Genomic DNA, 16059 nt, shown 5'->3' with positions numbered 1-16059 from the left:
TTACAATGTTTGTGAAAGAGTTGTTAGAGCCCTGCTTGAGCTCTTAAAAAGGAGAGGCAGCAAACACAGAAACACACAAAAACAAAAAAAGAGTTCCAAGACGTTTTGTGACCGAGGGCATTGCATAATTCTTATTATAAATTTGGAATAATCTTTCTTAGCAACTGATAAGTTCTGATAATTGAATATATATCTTATTTTTCTATTACACAAGTCTTAGCTTGCTGTATATGAGCTTGCTAAATCGACCCTGTCTTGTTTTCATTAAAAAGGAGCTGTATGCTACAGTTCAAGGTGATTTTGATTAAGAATTACCGCTTTCTTGTCTCACTAGAGTATCTTAGTTCTTGCTGTGACTGTGAAGTCCCTGTGTGATCCTTGGGGTGCCGTGTAATCTTTTCATATCCACTGATCCAGAGGAATAGAGCAGTAATTTGGACAGCCAAATGCTTTTCCTCCCTCTCTGCTGAAGCAACTGAAGACTTAATGTTCCCTGTGAGTGGTGTCCTTGTGATTATTTACCTTCTGTATACACTGAACCAACACAAACATTTGCTGGAGTCAGTAAAACCGGACTTGATTAGGTCTATGAATGAGTTTAGAAACAAACTAGACCCATCAACAGCTTATAAAAGTGCTGTTTTAGGTTTTGGATATCTTATTCCAAAGCGATCTTTATCATATCCAGTTAGGGACATGAAATAGAGATTTATGTTATTAAAAAGCTGCTGGAAACATGATCTTGTGTTAGGGACAACCAGAATATTGTGTTTTTGCTGAAATTTGAGGGTTTCCCCCACTTGACATTTGGCTTCTTTCAAGTTGCACAGCTTAGTGTATCTTTGCTTTGTTGTTAACAAGCTATTGTTGTGATGCTTTTGAGCCGCGCTACTCACTAATCATCAATCATTCATGCAGTGCAATTGCAGCTTGTTTTGCCCATTGATCTCCTGTTAATAAAGAATGATGTTCTGTCAGTGGGACTCTTTGAGATCTTGTTCACCTCACAGTGTACGACAGCAAATGCAGCAAAACTGACATTTATATGGTAATGTAGGAGATTATTATTACGACTATCTTTCACAACAACTCAAGGAAGTTTGATTGCTTCATTTGAATAAACTCTGTGAATTGAATATTTAAAAAGAGCTATTAAGGGTGTGAGCAATCTCTTGAGACAAACGTGGTATTTGCTAAAGGACTATAAAGAAGGTAGCGTGAGTTGTGGAGCTAAATTTGCTTCTGAACGCATGGGGAGCATTTCTTGATTGTTTTGCTTGTGTGTAGTTCCACATGAGTATTCTCTTTGGTCGCTTCCCTACAAAGACCCACTATCTAAAGGGAAAAAAAAGATAAAAGAAAATGCAAAGTCCATTTCTTTTGCTGCCTAGCACAGACATGTCAGTTGTTATTATGAGGATTTCTTCTACACCTTTCAAGGAGAAAATAAAAGGTTTAGCGGTGGTCAGTCCTTTGAAGTGACACAGGCCATTGCTAACATTTGTTTCAAGAAGGCACAGGAGGACTGAATACTAATTAGGCCTGTTTTGCCCCTCATAATTTCAAGGAGAGAAGAGGAGCTGCAGAACTGCAGTGATTTGGCTGGAACAACCTACACAACTGTAATGGAATTACAATTATTAGAAAGACAATGGGCACTTTCAGGATGAATTAAGAGAGATGCAAACTGTAGAGCAATAGTTTTACATTTGAAATGCATTTATTTGATTTCTCATTAGATAGACGAGGCCTGTCTCTGTTTTTGTTAATACAATCACGTCTAGTTACTGTGGAGTCCAAGAGGAATCAGCAAAGACACACAACACTGTATTCTTGCCATACACGCTTTCATTCAGCTTTTTCAAGTTACTGATAAAAAAGCAAGGCCAAGTACCAAGAACTTTCAACTCTAGAACAAACCTGTGGAGATCAGCTATATTCTAATGACCTCAAAGGCTAATTTAAACTCATGTCTCTATTAAACAATGATAAAACTAGCCAAACTTTTCCTTCTCTCAGTGCACCAAAGATGTACTCAGAAACTGGATTTTCTCTTTTTGATTACACTCTGAAAATGTTTTATGCACCAGAGTTAGTGATTATGTGGTATTTTGCAAATACTGTTTCCATGATTATATTTCGATAGCAATTTTAATATTTAATTATTAATTATTGCACTTTTAATATGCTCCTGATTTGATTTTGCTACCTTTGCGGAGAGGCAGACCAAGCTAGCTGTTCATTGCATTAACTGGTCATTACACTAACCAGCAAAGTGTTTCTGTTACTCTCTGACACAAACATTGAGCAAATTAAATGGTCAGGTTTGATGTAATTTGTTTTTGGGAATTATATTGCTCGTGGACACAGCCAGGGTAGTTCATTACGATTGCATATTTTCAGTTATTCTGTTAAGCAAAGCTAGCTAGCTAGCCTTTTGGCTCATATTTACAACACTTGATGGTGGCATTTCATCTTTATGGTCTATACACATTATGGATTGTAGGAGTTAAAACAGGCTTTAGCTCTCCAATTCTAACTTGAACTTAACCACTGTACTCACAATTTTCCTCTGTTTAAAAAAAAATGAATTAGCGATTTGATGACAAAGTATTGCCAGTAGTAGCCATGTGCTGTTAATCATATGCACTTGATTAAGCTTAGCAGTTTGGTGGTCTGGAGTGTTCACCAGAATCTCCCCAGGAATGGACCACCCAGCAAATTCACTACAAGGTCAAAGTGTGCACTTTGCAGAGAAATTGCAAAAAATCCAAGCTAGCTATATCTGAGACTCAGTTAGCATGTGAAATGTTAAAGTTCATGTCAGTGCCATTAGAAAGAAGGCTGAAGTACTGTAGTATGGCTTGTTTGGAAGGGTTGCAAGTTGTACAAACAACAAGACCTCTGGAACAATGACAGATGAGACCAAAGTGGAGGTATTTGGCCCAAATGTGCAGTGCCACAGTCAAAAAACCAAACACAACACATCTGCTCAAATACCTTATGCCATCTGTCAAGCACAGTGGTGGAGGTGTGATGATTAGGGCTTGTTTTGCAGACACAGGGTCTGGGAACCTTGCAGTTGCCATGCCAACTGTGACCTACTCAGTGCACCAAAACATTCTAGAATCAGATGTGAAGCCATCTGTCCAACAGCTGAAGCTTGGTCCAAATTGGCTCATGCAACAGGAAAATGATCCCAAGCACAGCAGCAACTACAACAGAATGGCTAAAAAAGAAAAAAAAAGAAAAGTGTTGCAGTGGCCCAGTCTGAGACCAGACATAAACCTGACCAAAGTGCTGTGGGGGTCATACAGAGAATTATTACTGATAGTCCCTGCTGCTGATGGTAGCTCTACAAGCAACTGAATCATGCGGCGTATGCAGTTTCTCACAGGTTTGCAGAGTGCTATGAAAACTTTCTTTTTACGACTGTGTTCTTACTTATCAGATAGAAAAAAAGGATAAAAATGCTTTAATGATACTGTAGAATGAGATTGTAACCTCATTCTCAGCAGTTATAAATTCAGCTTTATTTTGTAAGAGTGCTGTAAAATAGGAATATCTGCTGCTCTAAATCCTTTTCGTTTAGGTAGCTGTGGTTTTCACAGAAATCTGTGCTTGGCACCACACTGAAAGGTCACAGCATATCTTGGTATATCTATTTTTAAAGTACTATTAATGACTTTGGTGAAGGTCCCCCCCCCCACCAGGGCTAAAAATAATTCAGGAGAGGCAAGGATACATAGATCAGTGGGGGAAAACCCCTCAAGTAAATTGCGCCCAGCATGTAACATCTATATGCAAAGAATAATACTCTAACCCCACTTGCTGCAGTCTTTACATCCTTTTCTGTATAAACTCAGTTTTTTTTCCACCAACTGAATGAAATAAAGTGTATTCCCTGGAATTAAGTGTTATTGTGTGCGCATGCTTCTCAAATAGGCATCATAGTGAAATACCGCATGCATTTCACAGGCTGATCATAACCAGGGGTAAATAAGCAGCAGATACTGAAACATTTAAAAATGAAGGCAGGTAAGTCTCTTTCATCCATTCCATGGCAAATAAAAGACATTTTATGTTTCCATTCATGCACTCCAAATGAACGTAAATTAGTGTAAGATGGTTCTTTATTGGTTTCAAGAGATGGAATTGCACCAGCCCAGAGTCTTAGTTGAATGAACATATCCTTGATTTAAAGCATTTCACATGTACAGTAGGTAGATCTTCTCCAAAATCATCTTACACAAACTGTTGAGACATTCAGTTCACTGTTGTTTAGAATCCGGTTTTTAATATTTAAATGAACTATAAAAAGCACATTAAAACATCTTAGTTACAAAAATGGGTCACCGAAAGGGATTCTCAATGCATTCACAGAGGGATCTGAACAGTGGATCTCTAACAGTTAATGTATTTCTCTCTTAAAAAAAATCCCCACCCATATATATATAAACTTAATTGCTTAACCAAGGTATATACAGGGCATGGCAACCTTGCATCTTAAAGGTTATCAAGAAAGTTTGAGGTATCCAACCAAAATGAAAGCCTGTCAGAAAATGGAAAAAAAAAAAAAAAAACAAACAAAAGAAAAATAGAATTAAATAAAAGAAGATGAATGCCATGATTGCTTCCTACTAGCACAGGATCACAACATTAGTGGGAGATGTTGTCATATACGTGCAGGTGTAATACTTCCAGTTGTTTCACCTACGGTCACAAGGGCAAAACAGCAAGTAACCTCAAGCTTTGGACTGTCAATATATACAAAGGGCATACAGTCTAATTTAGCAATAGAGAACTGTTTGAATGCTCACTTTTATTTTCTTCATGACATGTACACAGTAAGTGTTGGAACAAAAAGACAGAATTATAAATTGACTTGACTTAATGATGCCTTTAACTTACACTGTATGTCTTTAAACCAGCGTTGAAATGAAAGAGCCAAAAGTGAAATCTGATACACATGCAAGTTTTGAAAGTGGATTTAGAAATAAAAGTTTTGTACAAAATAATAATTACAGTATTTTATAATTAGCAAAATACACCTTCTTTTGTAGCACCTCTTTTAGACTTTGTGTGTGTTTTGAACAAGCACCATTTTTATTGTTGTTTTCATACAGCACCTGGAGAGTCCAGAGAGGAGACGCGTGTCACCCCCCTCGGTTACGTCCGATTCACCCTCCTCTGCCACACGATTCGATTGTCCTTCACCTTTGCTCCGTGACGTGGTTAAGTCATGTGGTTCGAGCCCCACAAGGGCAACAAGTATTTTCCTGGGTTACACATACATACATGGAAAGACATGTTTGCTACACCATCTCTTATTCAAAACTTGCATGTGGCATGGAAAAGGGTGGGGGGCTAAAAATGGGGTTTGGTAGTACCCAGAATGTCTCAACTTGACTTTCTTTGTTGGCCCCATCAAGTCCTTTTTTTTTTTTTTTTTTTAAATTTTTTATTTGACTTTTTCATTTGTATTTAGCCAAGGAAGCAGACAGGCCCAACTTCAAACCCAAACTTCTGGTTCGGGTCCCCAAAGTCAGTCAACATGACATCGATAATTGGAACCTGATCAATTTTGGGAGTATTAATCTCCATCACAGTCTTTCCGTAGCCCTTCCTTGTCTGCAACAAGAGAGAGAGGAACACATTAAAAACAAGCAGTCAGATGAGAAATGATCAGAAAAATAAACCGGGACCTTCAGCTGTGTGCTCAATCGGTAAGCTCATCATAAAGCCATTTCATTTATATCTTACACAAAAAAGCTACTGGAAAAACTCTGTTTGGAGGAAGATGTTACCAACTGATAACTTTAATTGCATGAGTAATAAAAGTTGTAATTAAAGTAATTAAAGGTGCCAGCAGCTCAATTTTTTATCCATTCTCTGATATTTTCTCATTTTTCATATTGTATGAAGGTTTGGAATCAGTTGAATGATTTAAATTGTGATTTAGATCACTCAACTGTGGATGTAAAAGCCCAACAAAGCCCAGCATTGGAACCATGTCAAACTGCATTGTCTCTTTTAAGTAAATGAAATACTTAAAATAGCTCTATTCAACAAATGTGAATTAGATAACAAACAGAGATTATAGCCATTCAGAGCAGGAATGCTCTTTATCTTTAATTTAATACACCACAATAAACATTCTTATTTAGGCAGTCAAGCTTACCTCGCATCCATCTGAGATGGCCTTGATGTAAGGGTTGTTGTTGTAGGACATCTCCTCATCATTGGCACCCAAGAAACGCAGCGCCTTGTCGTAGCTGTCACTAGAGGCGTCGTACCACGCCACAGACTGGTGGCAGCTGTAGGTGAAGTTTTGCCTGGCTGAGGCTGTCAGTAGTCTGAGGAAGGTCATTTGTACCATGTTTATTGCGTTCCCATCTGCGTCGACATAGGAAAACTGGACGGAGATGGAAAGAGAGAGAATGAGCAGCAATTACCAAAAGTTTGTGAAACAAGTCTAAATAAATGTGATGACTGATACCTGATCTTATTTAACAAGAACAAAATGTTCTGTCTCTCCATGCAAGATCGTACAAACTATGTGAAAAACAGTGCAAAATAACTTCAGATCCCTAAATACTTTAAGTTGAAAGACTCATGTGGATAGTAATGTATGTAGTATGGATGCAGAGCATCCATACACATGCACAGACTTGCAGACAAAATATGACGAGTATATGAAGGTATAAAATTTTTCCTGCAGCAAACTGTCACAGGGCTATTTGCATAGATGAGAAATAGTAGAAAATGGTTTACAGTAGACACTGTGTTGTTCTCTTGGAAAGCTTCAAGAGAAACAAGACCTTTAGACACGACACAGTTCTGACAGATACTTTGTGTAACTCTTGTCTGAACATGTGCATTAAAAGCACTCACTGTCCAATGTCAGGAAATGCACCGTGCTTTCAATACCTCAAAGTCGTGTCATTTTCTGTCACAGCCAGCCTTTGTGCTGTTGTGGAATGAACCATGACACCAGTTTGATGGAGCGGGACAAACCTGTTTCTTTCATTGGTTAATACAGTAAATAGCTGACGTTTAGAGAGAGATTTTCACTGTCCAGGGACAGAATGAGGACAGCTGGAATGCTAACATCCTGAAGAATTCTCCTCGGCTTCACTCTGATGTTTTAGTGATACTTTCTTCTGTATATGGCATAGTCTGGTTACAGAAATGTTTCAACAATAACCATTTTATGTGTGGTGTTACTGTCTAAGCAAGTTTTTGAAGTTCAATGAAAAACTTCAGTGTATGCACCCATAAAAAGCAAATCCATACCTGCTTTAAATGTGATTGCTTTCACTCTCAAGGTCATCTTCTTGTAAAGCAGTGCAGTGCTTCCAGCACCTCTGTTACATTTACATTACTCACTAAAAGTCCCTTTTTGACTCCTTGACTTCTTGTATTTGTGATATTATCTTGATCTCAGGTTTGGCAGAGATCAACTTCTGTGTCAAACTGACCGAAACTTATGTTGCAGTTTGGGCCTCCAAGTCAGGAGAAAGTGCATTAGATCAGATCGATCTTTCTTTCTTTCTTTCTTTCTTTCTTTAAAAAAAAAACAAACCATTTTTTTACAATTACAACTGTGAATCTTGCCCAAAGGAAAAAACTGGTAATGTGTTTTTGCATTTTTTTTAATTGAAGTTTTTGCTAAAACAACACAATGATGGGACACCGCCTGGAGTATTTGCCCCTGTTTTGACACACTGGAGTTGATCCAGCAATTGGGATAAATGAACACTTCCAAGTGAAAATGGGACTTTGACTGAGTGACTGAAACCTAGCAGGACCGCTCAAAGAGACAACTTTGAAAGAGTTTGCAGCCAAATTCAAACTAAGCTTTTTTTTTTTAACTTTTAATAGGTGCTGAATCATGTTGTTGAACCAACAGCTGACTAAATATGTTTCAGTTTATGTTAGATCTCTAAGAGATGGATGAGAGATGAAAACAAAAAGAAAACTTACTATTTTACCACGCTTAAATTCACTAAACCATGAACCTGGGACTTCTTTGGGCCATGAAGATATTCTGACCTTTGGAAAATAAAAAGACAAAGTTTATTAATATTTTAGATTACCACAGGCATAATATGTGAACATTTCTGCTGTATACAGCAATGCCTCAAGCATAGCATCAAAGTTTATCATCCGGGAAAGAAGATAAAACTTATATCTCCGAGAGAACATTTTCACAAACTTCTTGAGTTGTGTGTAGTGTTTGCCTCTCGGTGGTGTTTGAGGTTCTTGCACAAAATCAGATCTGAACAGGTTTCTACCTGCAGCAGATCAAACGAGTTCTTATAACAATGGCAGCCTTGTGATGTGCCTTCTGTTGCGTCATTGTCTTAGCATAATGGCTTAATAGTAATTTAGAAAGGATGATTAACAATAGTCAGTTTGAAATAATTTGTAAAAACCTGAGTTACTTACTCCACTGGACTTCTTATCTGGATAAATGCAGGTTTCGCCTCCGGCAGTGAAGTTACAGTAGACTTTGAAGGAATCCCCTGAGCAGCCTTGATTCGGGTCAATCCAGTACTCACCTGAAGAGAACCAAGAACAGCCAAATTTTCTCTTCAACTTACATCGACAGAAAATTGCTTGATTTCTTTACCTTAAGTAAAAATTTGTTGCTCATTTTCATGGCTCACGCACAGCTGTATTAAATGATGTTTTTATGCCTGAGCCAAGGTACATTTTATTCCTCAAAGGAAGTAAAGCAGCAGTAATAAACCTACTGCGCAGCAACAGCTATGGTTATAGGCTTTAGAAGCAGATAATCCCACATTGTACCGAGAGGACAGACGGCCTAAAATTCATGCATTAATTATAAGGCAAAGACAGGGCACAAAGGTTTAAAAAGGAGATATACAAAGAGCTATCAAACAAACACTAATGCTCACTAATGAATTTAATTCTTTCAGAGCAGGTCTGCCAATCACTGTTATCAACCGGTTTTATTTTTTTCAATAGAGAATCCATTTGTCACAATAATGGCTGTTAGGATGAGCAATAGTATCTGAAAACATGAGGAGAATCTCTGGTGTCTGCTTCTCTGTGCTGATACATATCCCTATGAAACATGACAACAACATGGGTGTGTTTTCCTTTCCTTGCTGGGCTTAAACTTACCATTGGCAAACTCTGGGTGGCAGAGCTGCAGATCTTTACATGTCCTGGCGGGGTTGTTTTGGGTGCCCATGGGGTATTTCATGCGTTCAATATCTTGCTTGAGGTTGTTGAGGGAGCCAAAAATGTCCTCCATACCCTCACCATAATCCATGATGGTACCATCTGACTGGATATCACTGGAGCGCTTTGTCTTCTTTGGTGACTGAATTGGCAGAGGCTGGATAGCTTCACCTGGTGGGCCCTGTAAGGTGTTTTAGATTTCATACAATATAAAAATATACAACAGACTTTGTACAGTGGTAGTGTGACAACTTTAAGGTAATGGAAACAATGAAAACAGTAGTTTAAAAGACTCACAGGAGGACCAGGAGGACCAATTGCACCAGTGTCTCCTTTTGGACCAGCAGGACCCTTTAAAGTATACAAACATGTTATTAAAGCTCCATTTAAAGTAAATGCTGATTGTCGCAGCAGCAATGCATTATTAGAAACATGGGCTTGTACTCACACTTGAACCCTTGGCTCCTTTGGGACCTTGAGGACCCTGTATGACAAAGAACACAGTACAGCAATTTAGCAAAGTCATTTTGTTATGACATTAATATATAAGTAGAATAAGTAACAAACATACGGGCAAACCAGGTGAGCCTGGGGGACCAAGAGGACCACTGGCTCCAGCGATACCCTGTTATGAGATCAGATCAAAGTAGAAGGTACATATATTTGAGAAGAAAAACAAAACAACAACAAAAAACATTGCAGGAAACAGAATTACTGTCAAGCTTGAATAATTGGTGACATAAAAAAAATACGATAAGAGAACCAGTGACATTCAAAGAAAACTATCAAAAGTGGCCAAACACTGCACTTGTGACAGGGCTGTTGCTTCTCAGACCTTAAAGTAAACATACTAATCTGAATAAAAATGTTTACATTCTTTAGCTTTGATAAAAGGAGGCAGTGCAGTATCACAAGGATAGATAACCAGCACACCACCTTAAATCACTAAACGAAGGCAGGCTGAAGACTACAGCAGAATGTGTTACAAATGTAACATATTCAGTGATCCTGCAGTGTGTGTATGTTTTTTAATGGATGAAGGCTGTCATGTCCTCCTTTCAGTACTGCTTCTTATTTAAGTGGAAAAGCCAGACAAAAAGAAGTCTGATTTTTAATGATGTGGCTCAGAATGAAAGCAGTTTTTCACATCACACAGTGTGATATTATAACAGCAGTGTCACACACACATAGAAACTGACCACGGTGTTAATGAGTCGTCAAAGAATATCTATGCTAGTGTTGATGCTCATATACTTGAACTGCTCGTTTCCATGATGTTGATATTCTACATGCTAATGCAGTGTCAACTAAAGAGTTTGGTTTAAACGTCTCACAGCCATAATTATACAGTTTTCTCTACACATTTTAAGCAATTTCCATCAGTAATCCAATGAGACAAATGTTTTGGATACAGTAAGAGAAGAGATGTGCAGTGCATTGCAGAGCTCTAGTAAAAAGCTGTAGTCAAAAACAAGTGACTGTGGCAAGATCTGTGGCCACAGTAGAAGGGCAAATGGGCTAAAAATGGCAAGAGGTGCAGGGCAAGTGGCCTGTGGACCAGTGTGGGAATAGAGTCATCAATCACTTACACTGTCGCCCTTGCCACCAGGAGAACCTTGAGGCCCGGGCAAACCTCGGTCTCCCTTCTCTCCTTGCTCGCCAGGGGGTCCAATCAGACCAATCAAACCTGGGTGACCCTGCAGGATGAAAACAAATGTCACTTGTGAACTCTACCATAAAAAAATGTTCATATCTCCCGACAAAGGTGAAGTTATTTCTTTATCCGCAAAAATGAAATGCACGTGGGAGGCTGCGAAGGGTGAAGCTTCATTACAGTACAAATCCTCAGGGATTAAAACTGGAATGCCTTTCTTACAGCACACACCGAAGAACTTCTCTGAAAATCAAACATGAGCCAGGCCAATTCACAACACCAGTACATGATTACTAAGAAACCGGTGAGTTCTAACCAGGCCCGCTAAATTGACAACATGCAACACGGTGCCTAAATTGTGCACTTTTAAACTGCTCACTCCCAAGCCGATCCTGTCAGTGGGTGGGAGGCAATTTAGCTTAGCAATGTGTGCTGTCTGAATATCGTCCGCAGTTATATTTCATCAGCAAATTTGACAGTGTTTAGTTTAGACAGATTTACAGTGATACATCACATTCAACTGCATATTCAATCACTTTAAGGCATTTTTCCTTACAGAAAGTATGACAGAACTCATTTTGGTTCATTTTAATGTAAGGGTATAGTTGTCTTCTTAATTAAATCTGTTGCTTTGGATAATTTCCAAAAGGCATGGAAGCTGGGTAGAAGTTGTAGTCTTGACTCACTTCTGCCCCAGAGTTCCTCTCTCTAATTATAGGGTTATCTCCTATATCAAAGATGAGAAATGAAACCAGTCTGCAATCAGACGAAGAAGAAAGTGCTACGCTCACCTTTTCACCTTTAGAACCCGGGTCACCTTTCAGGCCAGGAAGACCGGGAGGACCCTGAAGAACAATAACTGAAGTTAAAAATCAATTTTCACAGAGACGAACAAAAAAAAAAAAAGAGAAAAGAACTCATGACAGTACAAGCAAAACTGTAAAATTACAAGACTTGATTTTTTTTAAATGAGGCAATAAAGAGAAAGAAAGAGAAGACAGAGTAAGAGAGAACTTGGAGTGTCAAAATGAGAGGGAACAAAAGAAGTGGCTCAAAAATCACACGTTTCACAGAGAGGGAAGCAAAGAAACAACACAACAGATGAAAACACTTTCAATTGAGACATTATTTAAGGGGATAGGCTATGGTTTTGTTAAACAACCAAATCTGGAACAAGTCTAATGTGAGTTAACTTCTGCAAGTCTGGAAGCAAGAAAAAACACTGTTTCAAAAACACCCCTTTCCAACAACACCAGCTCTAGTTAGACAGATAAATGCCAAGAGTAGAAGGCAGGAGAGTGTAGGGGATGCTATGCATACTAACCATAGGACCTGGTGGGCCATCTTGTCCTGGGGAGCCGGGCATTCCTTGTTCACCCTGTGAAAAACCATTCAATTGTAGTGAGCATTATAGGCTGCTGTATTTTCTCTGGTCTGCCATTGATTTTCTGTGCCCAGCATGATGATTAATAGCCCAAACAGGGAAGAAAAGTGTGCTGGAATAAACAAGCGAAACTAAAGTATAAGCCAAATGGGAGTATTGATTATTCCATGAAGTCTATCATCATGCCTTAGCCGTAGTTTTTTTTTTTTTTTTTAAGAAAAAACGTGTGTGCACTTTGAGTGTGAGTCTTAGTTTAAGTATGCGTATCTCTCTGGAGTATATCGTATGAACAGGAAGGCATCATTGCTGAAGCTTCAACTTACAACAGGGCCAGGGATTCCACGCAGACCCTCTGGACCAGATTTTCCTGGAGGTCCCTGGGGGCCAACTGGTCCTGTTTTACCTGCTGGACCCTCCACACCTGACTCACCCTGTATGTGGACATACAAATGATCTAATGGTATAACTTAAGCAAAGTTTTGTACAGTTGAGCAAATGCAGGTTTTAAAGTAGCTAGTCCAAAGTGTTCAGTCATTGAGGAAATTTAGGAAATGTGTCCTGGAGCCTACAAGCAGTAAAACAAACAAATAACTCAACATGCACACAGTTTTTAGGAAAGCAGATTCAAAACCAGTGGTATATAGCTGGTTATTCATAAAAGTCTTAATGTGTAATAGCAGTGTGTAATATAATGGGATAGATTAAAAAATGTGTGTGGCGTCTGAGATCTGCAACACACACACACACACACACACACACACACACACACACACACACACAACCTTATTAGCTTATTAAGTATTTTTCTGAAGCGACTCAGCACTACAGACTAATTTTAACTGCAGGCTGCTTTGAGTTTTAAATTATGCCGAGAAAGTATCTCGTCTTTAGACTGGGTAAATGGGGGCCAGTAAAAAATTCATATATAAATAAATGAATAAAATTAAAAAGATCCTGAGTTTTCAAAGTTGCTGCTGCTTTACACAGGGTTGAAAATGGGCCCAATAGATGGAAGTTACTCTCACCATGTTTTAATAAAAAGCTCATGAGAACATAAAGTCCTCATGTTCTACAGCTGAATACTGACAAGCTGTAATCTGAAACACAGCATTATGCAAACAGAGCACATGGAAATAAACTATGTCTGAGCTGCAAGGCACTTACAGATTAAAGGCTTATTGCAAAGCTGTCAGAACAACTTTACTGAATTTATTATGACCACTGTGTATGACATTTGCAATGTTTTCGATCAGGAATCAGATAGTTAAGGCCAAATCTCTGTTTTAAGAACACCGTAGACAGTCATTCATTAACAGTGATTATCAAACATGTATGCAAAGTGTGCAACACTACTGGCATTAAAAAATATTATTTTCTTCAGGTTAACATCCACATCCTCCCTGTTATCCATAAACAGAGAGGCATCTTGTTGCAAGCAGCATCTGGTGTTAAATGATTTTGCCTATGCACAAAGCAGCAGAGTATGTGTGTACATTTAGACAATGATGAAACAAAGAAATTGGCTTACAACAAGTGCAAACTCAAGAGGAATTTCAGCGAGCACAAAAAAGAGAAACGCATGATAACTGAAGAATACCTGAGGGCTATACGTAAATAGCCTTGACTTCCTTTGTAGGCCTCGAAATTAAGCCACAGAACAATAGGAGAAACAAGTGAATCTTGGTTTTACTCAAATAGACTGTGTTCATAAATTTCCATCTAATCTGCGATGGAAATTAAATGACTTCAGCGCTTTTTTTGCGATTTTAATTCCACAATGTGGGCGCAGTGAGGGAGGAGGAAGTCCGAGGGACTTGCTGAGACGGCTCTACTTTGCAAAGGAAGAATTGATTTTCCTACCTTAGCGCCCTTCTCTCCTTGCCTGCCCTCTGCACCAGCAGCCCCCGGAGGTCCCTGAGGAGGATGATAGTACACTGCTTCAGCATTCCGACATAACATCAGCACAAGCCAACTGTACAAGAAGACTGCACAAACATGTACAGGAAATGAACATCAGAGTTATTCACAGAAGTTGTTACTCTGTCTGTTGGCTCATTTTTTCAAGTTACATACAACTCTGCATCATCATGCATATTTTGGTCTCAAAAGGGGAATCGCTGGAAATTTTTGTCAGTTGTCTTTCTAATTAAATTCTTGGTGGATATTTTCTTCAAACAGGGTGGATCTTTCTCTATCATCCAGTGTGAAGTGCAACAGGTCTATTATGCAAAGATCTATCTGAATGACTCTTCTATGTCTGCCTTCAATAATTTGCAATCAGCCATGTTAAAAACAGAAAAAATCACATTTAAGAAACACAGGCGTCTTCGGTCAGAGCCAACAGTTGTTGGATCGTCTTATCTTTCTGGTCAGGCTCTTCGAGGCCCACAATGATTTCTTTCAACTCCACCCTCTTCAAATCCACTCTCCATCCAAATTCCACTCTGATCTGGCCGACTGCAGCCTGAGTGCTATTGACTGAGAGCCTATAATGTGAGCTTGCCTCCTGTCTTGGCGCTTTCATCTCCTCCTGATGTGCACCTCTTACTGGTGATGAAGAGGCAGGCTCTTGATCAGCACAAAGAACCATTTCAGTAGTGGCACAATATACAGCAGCTAGAGTCAATAAGTAGGTTTATGTCAAGGTTGCTAAAGCACCTTGACATATGCCATGTGTTTAGGATAGAGATTATTAGTGTTCCAGTTAAAAAAAAAGAAAAAAGAAAGAAAAGCTGTGACCTGTACCCAAATAAAAAGAATTAAAGCCAGACGGGGTTAATAAGTTTTCCCACCTCTCTTTTTTCAGGAAGCATAGGTGAATAAATTTCCAGCATTAACGCATTATAAGAATAAATGAAGCTAAATTTGTGGACAGGCTCAACTGACTAATTAAGAATCACAGGCTGAAGCAGACAACGATTTAAGGACGGCTGCAGATTTTTAAAAGGCCAAATGCAGAGAAAATACAAAAAAGTGTTAGGAGGAGTTATGTATGAGCGACCGGGCATGGACTACCAAGGATCTGCGTGGGGGGAAAAATGGCCCTTATCCTAACTATAATCCCTAGGACATTAAGGTGCAGCATATGCTGATACTATGCTAAAGACTCGGAATATAAATTTGACTGGAGACATTAGAAAAGCAATCAACCCTGGTTTATAAATGCACAACATGTTTTTTTATCCCATTGGACCGAAGCCCAGTGCTTTTCTTTGAAATGCAGTGAGGCACTCACGATTGTAACTTTTCTTTCAAATTCGGGAGAATAGCTGCTCATTTTCATGTGGACTTTGAGTTTCATGTGGGATTGAAAATATGTTAATGTTCAATCTTTGAACTGCGCATTCTGTTCGGCAATTTATTGGCTTTGATATTTTTCACCGACATCTCAGCCTCATGAAGTATATGAAGGACATCTGCTTTACTCACGTTGTCTTTTAGTGTGGCTATATGCTTTTTTTTTGTTTTTTACATTTTAAATCAGACCTGCAACCTTGAGAAGATTCTCCCAACGTTGAAATCCTCTATTATGGCAGCCAAAATCGCAGTGGTGACAAATCTCAGCTGTCACACATACTTTGACTGGTTGTTGTGCACTGTCCTGGCCTTGACATCACTCAGCTCTTCTCTTTTAATAACATCCTAGCAATTTTTCCATGTCCATGTTTTTGTTTTGCTCCGCCCGTCAGTCTAGCACCCATGGATCAATAGTGTGTCAGACTCGCTATATCTCTCTCTCGCTTTTGCTCTTTCTGCCATATGGACCTAAATGAGTTTGGAACCCACAGATTCTCGATTTTTTCTTCTC

The 16059-nt window shown here is 38.9% G+C and overlaps 1 protein-coding gene across 2 annotated transcripts in view; it reads right to left on the bottom strand.

Annotated features, from left to right (window-relative positions):
* Positions 1 to 4101: 4101 nt before the first annotated feature.
* col11a1a (collagen, type XI, alpha 1a) overlaps positions 4102 to 16059 on the bottom strand; it is a 68233-nt gene continuing 56275 nt past the window's right edge. Inside the window, exons 54-66 of one of the 2 annotated variants that reach the window (XM_084938945.1) lie at positions 14112 to 14165; positions 12575 to 12682; positions 12192 to 12245; positions 11659 to 11712; positions 10803 to 10910; positions 9785 to 9838; positions 9662 to 9697; positions 9511 to 9564; positions 9154 to 9394; positions 8452 to 8564; positions 7987 to 8055; positions 6182 to 6415; positions 4102 to 5631 (exon numbers count right to left, since the gene is read on the bottom strand). In XM_084938945.1, coding sequence (XP_084795071.1) covers positions 5485 to 5631; positions 6182 to 6415; positions 7987 to 8055; positions 8452 to 8564; positions 9154 to 9394; positions 9511 to 9564; positions 9662 to 9697; positions 9785 to 9838; positions 10803 to 10910; positions 11659 to 11712; positions 12192 to 12245; positions 12575 to 12682; positions 14112 to 14165 — 1326 coding nt within the window. In that variant the 3' untranslated portion in view covers positions 4102 to 5484. The remainder of the gene's footprint in view (positions 5632 to 6181; positions 6416 to 7986; positions 8056 to 8451; positions 8565 to 9153; positions 9395 to 9510; positions 9565 to 9661; positions 9698 to 9784; positions 9839 to 10802; positions 10911 to 11658; positions 11713 to 12191; positions 12246 to 12574; positions 12683 to 14111; positions 14166 to 16059) is intronic. The other variant, XM_084938944.1, reaches the window with a different exon arrangement.

Source organism: Perissodus microlepis, chromosome 9 (assembly GCF_051167445.1).
Source record: "Perissodus microlepis isolate ML-2025 ecotype Zambia chromosome 9, ASM5116744v1, whole genome shotgun sequence".
NCBI classification, from domain to species: domain Eukaryota; kingdom Metazoa; phylum Chordata; class Actinopteri; order Cichliformes; family Cichlidae; genus Perissodus; species Perissodus microlepis.
This window is presented reverse-complemented; position numbering and strand designations above follow the sequence as displayed.